Source organism: Gekko japonicus, unplaced genomic scaffold, assembly GCF_001447785.1.
Source record: "Gekko japonicus isolate JY-2015 unplaced genomic scaffold, Gekko_japonicus_V1.1 scaffold2536, whole genome shotgun sequence".
NCBI classification, from domain to species: Eukaryota; Metazoa; Chordata; class Lepidosauria; order Squamata; family Gekkonidae; genus Gekko; species Gekko japonicus.
In genome coordinates, this window is record NW_015173752.1 from 136,994 (window position 1) to 143,987 (window position 6,994).

Sequence of the window (6,994 nt, forward strand, 5' to 3'; positions counted from 1 at the left end):
TTTTTTGGGGGGGGGGGTTGTCTCCCCTAAATTGGGGGTCGGGGGGGCGAAAACTGCAAACTTCTGACTGTGGGGGGCGGGGGACAGACTTGGGGGGGGAGAATGTTTTGACTTCTCCAACTTGGAGGGCTCCTGGGTAGACCTTCCTTGTTTGGGGTGGGGGAGGCAGAAACTGAAGCTGAGCCGAGACTGAAGCCGCGAGGGGGCTGCCGGCCCCACCTTGGACTTTTTGAGGAGGGGGTCTAGAAACCTTGGGGGGGGAGAAACCCACCAAAGCCAGCGTTCTCCCCCCAACCCCAATATCTACACACCTGGCATATTCACCTGGCAGCAAGACTTTGGGTTTTCCCTGCAGCCCCGCTCAGCATGGCCCCCTTCCCGGGCAGCTAGGGGGCCTTCGGCGCCTGACTGGGGACCGCAGGGCCTTGTCTGCGTGTGCCCCCCAGCCCCCGCTCTCCGGCCATGGCCTCCGTCCCCGTCTATTGCCTCTGCCGCCTGCCCTACGATGTCACCCGCTTCATGATCGAGTGCGACGTGTGTCAGGACTGGTTCCATGGCAGGTGAGAAAGAAGGGTGTTGCGCTGACTGGTGTTCGCACTGGCTGCGACGGTGTCCTGTGCAGGCGCACATGGGGTCTGTGCAGCCGCAGGCTTGCCCTGCGGCTGCACAGACCCCATGTGGGACTGCACAGGACGACGCCGATGAACCAGGGTAGTGTGAGGGAAATTGGCATTTTGGTGGTATTGGGGGGGCAGGGAGGGTGAGTTCTGGACAGTCCGGATCTCAAAAGATGGGGAATCGGACCTTTGTCGTCTTCGGGGTCTTCGTGGAACAGTTTGTGTGGCCTGTTGTAAGAAATGTGGACGGGATGTGAGGGCGATCCCCACGGACGCCTGCTGTCAGAACCACTTTGCTGAATCAAACCTGCATAAGGAAGCAGCCTGGTAGAGAGATTCCAGGTGGGTGGCCGTGTCGGTCTGAACCAACAGAACTAAGTTTGAGTCTGGCGGCACCTTGAAGACCAGCAAAGTTTAATTCTGGGGATAAGCTTTTGTGTGCATTCACGCTTCTTCAGGTAGAGCCAGGTGGGTAGCCGTGTGGGTCTGAAGCAACGCAGCCAAGTTTGAGTCCAGTGGCACCTTTAAGACCAACAAAGTTTTATTCAAGGTATGAGCGTTCGTGTACATGCACACTTCTTCAGATCAGTATCTGAAGAACTGTACGTGCACTGCAAGCTTATACCCAAAATTAAACTCTGTTAGCCTTAAAGGTGCAGCTGGACTTAATCTTTGGCCTGGTAGATGTCCGTGAAAGCTCACAACTAGAACATGGAAAGGGAGGGTATTCCCTGTTGCTTATTGTCAGTATGTGGAATCCAAAGGTATATTGCCTCTGTACATGGAGGCTTGTGGATGTTTGCCCACGTATTCAGGAACAGACATTCTGTTCACACCTGGCAAACGATAGCTCAGTTGATTAGAGTCATCAGAGGCTGCAGTATGGGAAGGGAGGCTGAAATCAGACCTGCAAACAGGTAAGTCTTGTTTCACATGTTTCAATAAATGCATGTACAGTACAGTAAGTGTGTGTACATTCTGCATCTTTGCAGAGAGCCAGTTTGGTGTAGTGGTTAAGTGCGCGGACTCTAAGCTGGGAGAACGGGGTTTGATTCCCCACTCCTCCACTTGCACCTGCTGATGTGACCTTGGGTCAGTCACAAGCTCTGGCACAGCTGTCCTTGAAAAAGAGCAGTTTGTATCAGAGTTCTCTCTGCCCCACCCACCTCACAGGGTGTCTGTTGTGGGGAGGGGAAGGGAAAGGAGTTTGTAAGCCGCTCTGAGACACTTTTGGGTAGTGAAGGGCGGGGTATAAATCCAATCTCCTCTTCTTCCTTTACCTCCCAGGGTGTCTGTGGTGAGGAGGGGAAGGGAAAGGAGTTTGTAAGCCGCTCTGAGACTCCAGGTGAAGGGCGGGGTGTAAATCCAATCTCTTCTTCTTCTATATCTAAGAAAGAGCTAGCATGCATTCCCTTCACAAATGAAACTTGGGGGGGACGGGAACTGGATGAATGTGGAGCTTCAGTCACTCATTGAGTTACACATGCATTGAACATAACATGAGAATTATTTAATGTGTGTATAAAGAAAAACGGGAGTGTGAGCTGATTGTACGTGCGTTCCCTGTGACTTGCGATCGGGGCTGTCATATCCGTGCTTCAGACTAATCATACTGACTGGGCGAGTCAGCTCAGAAGTTAACAGAAGCCCAGGAAAGGTGTAAGAATCCAGCATCCTCTTATTGTATTTTTTAAAAAACTGCACACTTCCTTTTGAGCATGTAAGGTAAAGGTAAACGGATCAAAGGAAATACTGTTTACATAGAGAGTGATTAAAATGTGGAATTTGCTCCCAGAGTATGTAGTGATAACCAAAGGAATAAACAGCTTGAAAAGGAGGTGAGATGGAGGATAAGCCTATCAGTGACTACTAGCCAGGGTGGCTGAGGGGAACCTCCACATTCAAAGGCACTAAACCTCTGACTCCCGGAGCAAGGAGGCAACATCAGGGGAAGGCGTCAGCCTCTATCCCCTTCTGTTGGCCTTCCCGAGGAACTGGTTGGTCATTGTGTGAGACAGGATGCTGGACTAGATGGACCACCGGTCTGATCCAGCAGGGCTCTTCTGATGTTCTTATCAGGGGAAGGCCTCGGCCTCTCTGCCCTGCTGTTGGCCCTCCAGAGGAACTGGTTGGCCAACTGTGTGAGACAGGATGCTGGACTAGGTGGACCACTGGTCTGACCCAGCAGGGCTCTTCTGATGTCCTTATGAAGGCCTTGGCCTCTGTGTCACAATGTTGGCCCTCCGGAGGAACCGGCTACCCACTGTGTGAGACAGGATGCTGGACTAGGTGGACCACTGGTCTGACCCAGCAGGGCTCTTCTGATGTCCTTATGAAGGCCTTGGCCTCTGTGTCACAATGTTGGCCCTCCGGAGGAACCGGCTACCCACTGTGTGAGACAGGATGCTGGTTCCAGAAGGTAGACCACATGGATTTCCCTTGCCGGAATAAATTGATGGTTTTTGGGCACAGAAACTTAAAACAGCTTTATGCTGCATCAGTGCATGTCGCCTCTCTTATGTACTCTGACTGGCAGCCAGGGCCGGTGAGGGCAGAGTTAAGTAGTCTCACACTGAACTAGACCCCTTTCACAATAAGACCATTCGTAGAAAAACGAAGCCGCTCTGTTGTATCGTGGGATGCAACCAACACGATCCCCAAGGCGGTGGGGAGAAAGGAGTTATTCTCTTGCGAAGCTCCTTAAGCGGAAAGTTTAATGGCGACTGGACTGTGAGGTGTTGATCGTCGAGGGGGCCTTTCGTTTTGAATCACTCAAGTCAACCAGATGGGCCGTTTAAGAACATAAAGAGCGGCGTTATAGAGAAACAGCAAAGTGGTCCAGGATGCATTCCCTTTCCCCGCTCGTGTTTTCTAGCCAGAGATGATGAAGGTTAAACCGGATACGTTTCACGTTGCAAAGAGATGCTCTGACTTAACCTGTGGTCCCCATTGTTCGGAGATACCTCGTAGGGGTCCCTGCTCAGACCTGGAGAGTGATAGACAGGTCTCTTGGGGACCCGCTCAGTTTCCAGACAGGGGAGTGTGTTTTGGAGAGCTGTGTGTGTGTGTCTCACTCCCGCCGTCTCTCTTTCTTCAAGCTGTGTCGGAGTGGAAGAAGATGCAGCAGCCGACATTGACTTGTATCACTGTCCGAACTGCCAGCTCCTTCATGGACCGTCTGTCAGTAAGTTTATGACCTTGCTGTGATTTATTTTTTAATGCATTTCCAGACGGGATGCAGTCGGATGAGTCGGGTGAGAACGGCTGCTCTCCCATCGCCAGTCATGAAATCTAGTAGGATGTTCCTATGACACCCGAGAGGATGTTCCTATGACACCCGAGAGGGTGTTTAATTTTGTTTCTAGCCCGCTCGGCCGATGGGAGACACTTCGTCCTGCGAAAGCGCGTTCTGTCTACCCAAAGCTGGGAAAGTAGAGAGACCTGAGAGTGGTGGGGTTTGGCTTTTTCATTTTTACTCTTTTGTTGCAGTCTGGTTCTGTGGGGAGGGGAAAGGAGGCTGTGCCCTCAGCTACCGGAAACCTTCCTCCATAATCTCCCTGGTCTCTGTGATTTCAGCAGGTATTGTGGGTGCAGCTGTAGGGCCTAGAAGCGATTTTTGGGGAACTGAACTCTGCACCCAGTAGCACATCTGGGGTGGGGAGGCTGGCCACAAATCTGGTCTCTGCACTGGTCTGCTAATACTCCTCTTCGCACAGCAGTGGTCAGATGTCTGATAGGTAAAGGTTTCCCTTGCTCGAAAGCCAGTCAAATCCGACTCTTGGGGGCAGTACTCATCTCCGTTTCAAAGCCGAAGAGCCAGCGCTGTCCGAAGACGTTTCTGTGGTCATGTGGCTGGTATGACTAAACACCAAGGCGCACGGAACGTTGTTCCCTTCCCACCGAAGCGGTACCTATTTATCTACTTGCAATTTCTTGCTTTCGAACTGCTAGGTCAGCAGGAGGTCGTGGTGGTAGTGGCTCCTAATTAAAAGCCTGGCGGAAGAGCTCCGTCTTACAGGCCCTGCGGAACTGCACAAGATCCCGCAGGGCCCTGATCTCCTCCGGGAGCTCATTCCACCAGTGAGGAGCCGCCACTGGAAAGGCCCCGGCCCTGGTCGCAGCCAGCCTGGCCTCCTTGGCTGAGCCACCGCAGCAGCCCCACAGATGTCTAATATCAGTGCTTAAATCTCCAGCATCAGTGCAACGTTTGTTTTAAAATGCATAACTATCTAATATCAGCACATTTTTAGTTTTTATTTTTCTGGGGTATGAGGGAATTCGGCAGTGAATGCCGCTCATTAACAAGCTACTCTTGCTGTTCCTGGAGCTGCGGTGGCTCAAGTGGTTAAGACGCTGAACTGCAGGCTGTGGAAGGTCTGGTAGTTCAGCAGTTCGAGACCCGAGTGTGCCGCATGACGGAGTGAGCTCCCGTCTCTAGTTCCAGCTCCTGCCAACCTAGCAGTTCGAAAGCAAGAAAGTGCAAGTAGATAAATAGGTACCGCTTCGGTGGGAAGGTAACAGCGTTCCGTGCACCTCGGTGTTTAGTCATGCCGGCCACATGACCATGGAAATGTCTTCGGACAGCGCTGGCTCTTTGGCTTTGAAACGGAGATGAGCACCGCAACCCTAGAGTCAGATTCGACTGGCTTTCGAGCAAGGGAACGTTTACGTTTACCTGCTGTTCCTACCCGGATAGCCCAGGCAAGCTCGGAAGCTAAGCGGGGCCTACCCCGGCAGGTACTTGGAAGGGAAACCTCCAAGGAATACCAGGGTCGAATAATTGTCCAGCAGGAGAAGAAGAAGAGGAGGAAGGCAACAGCATCAAGGGAAGTGAAGAAGAAGGAGCAGTGACCTCTTCTGGTTCTAACCTTGGGGCAGCAGCCCCCAAAACATTTGAGAAAGAAAAAGGACAAAAAATGAGTTATCGCAGTCCTTAGCATCTGTTCTAACATTTGTTAATCATTGCGTTTTAAGAAGTCAGATATGTTGGTGTTTTTATCTCTAATACGTATGAAGATTATACTTGTTGACCACATCCAATGAACTTTAATCAAACTTTAAGCTAAAAGCTAATTTTATAAGCGTTATGTGTGACCACCATCTCTTGGGTTTTTAGTGGTTTTTCTTTACTTTCTCCCATAGTTTGTAGATTCCCCTCCTAATTTCGTTGTAGTTTATAGAAAATGCAATTAAAAAATCTCCCACGGGGGCCCCCCCAAAAAAAGGAATACCAGGGTCGGGACGCAGAGGCAGGCAGTATCAAACCATCTTTCTGAAACATCCAGACCCCAGTAAGGTTTGCCAGAAGTCAACCGTGACTTCCAGGTAAACACACACACAAAAGCTTGTCTTCCTGATGTTCTGTCATCTGTGCAAGTACTAAAGTTGCTGGAAGCCGAATGTTGAAAGGCTGGGTTCTCCCTGATGGGGGAGGGCCACAGCTGTGCTTGGCGTGCAGAAGGTCCCAGGTTCAGTCCTTGGTGTCTCCAGTTAGAAGGACCAGGGAGAAGGTGACGTGAAAGACCTCTGCCTGAGACCCTGGAGAGCCGCTGCCAGTCTGCGTAGGCAAAGCTGACCTCGGTGGACCAAAGGTCTAATGTGATGGAGCCTAAGGTACTGACCCACCATTGATCTTAGAGGCTACAAGGATTTCTTTTCCTGGTTCCCCTGAGCTGGAGCTGGTGGGGATGGACCAGCAGTGCTTTCTCCTGCTGAAGCATCATGATGTCACTTCCAGTGATGTCATGTGCCAGATCAATGCTTATACCTCCCCAATTTGCTGTCATCACAGGAATTGGTCTGCTGAACATTAAGAATGTAAAAGATGCTTTGTATGATTCTGCAATATTGTGATTGGGCCGTGTTGGTGTTCCACTTTTGAGGAAGCAATGCGATACGGCAGCTGGAAGCTGGCAGGGCTGTCAAGTGGATACACAAGCGGCAAGACGGGTTTTGTAAAGAGGAATTATAAATATCGATGTTTGGACTTTTCACTGTTTGAGAAGTTTGACGTGGACACTTTCTGAACGTCATTTATGTATTTGGACCGTGTGTTCCGTTATTTTGTATTTTTGAGTTACTGATTTGCGTAGTATGCATTATATATCTATATATCTAATTCCCAACATGCCCCCTCCGTGCGGATATCTAAATCAGCACATCGGGGGCACTTGGGGGGCAGGGAGGTTTTCCTGTACACTTGGGGCAATCCCCAGATGTGCAGAAAAATCTGAAAACTTGGGGAAAATATGAAGGGGATATTTAAATCCCCCCAAAAGTAAAAGAGCGTTCCTGGCGCAGGCGCAGGAAACACTCTGAAAATGGCTTTTCTGCCGCCGTCGGGGAGGGGGAGGGAGAAGGTTTGGCCGGCTGGCGGC

The 6,994-nt window shown here is 50.8% G+C and overlaps 1 protein-coding gene across 1 annotated transcript in view; it reads left to right on the plus strand.

Annotated features, from left to right (window-relative positions):
* The first annotated feature begins 90 nt into the window (after positions 1–90).
* The window catches only part of PHF8 (PHD finger protein 8), a 48,891-nt gene continuing 41,987 nt past the window's right edge, over positions 91–6,994 (plus strand). Inside the window, exons 1-2 of the mRNA XM_015423488.1 lie at positions 91–560; positions 3,716–3,801. Coding sequence (XP_015278974.1) covers positions 463–560; positions 3,716–3,801 — 184 coding nt within the window. The 5' untranslated portion in view covers positions 91–462. The remainder of the gene's footprint in view (positions 561–3,715; positions 3,802–6,994) is intronic.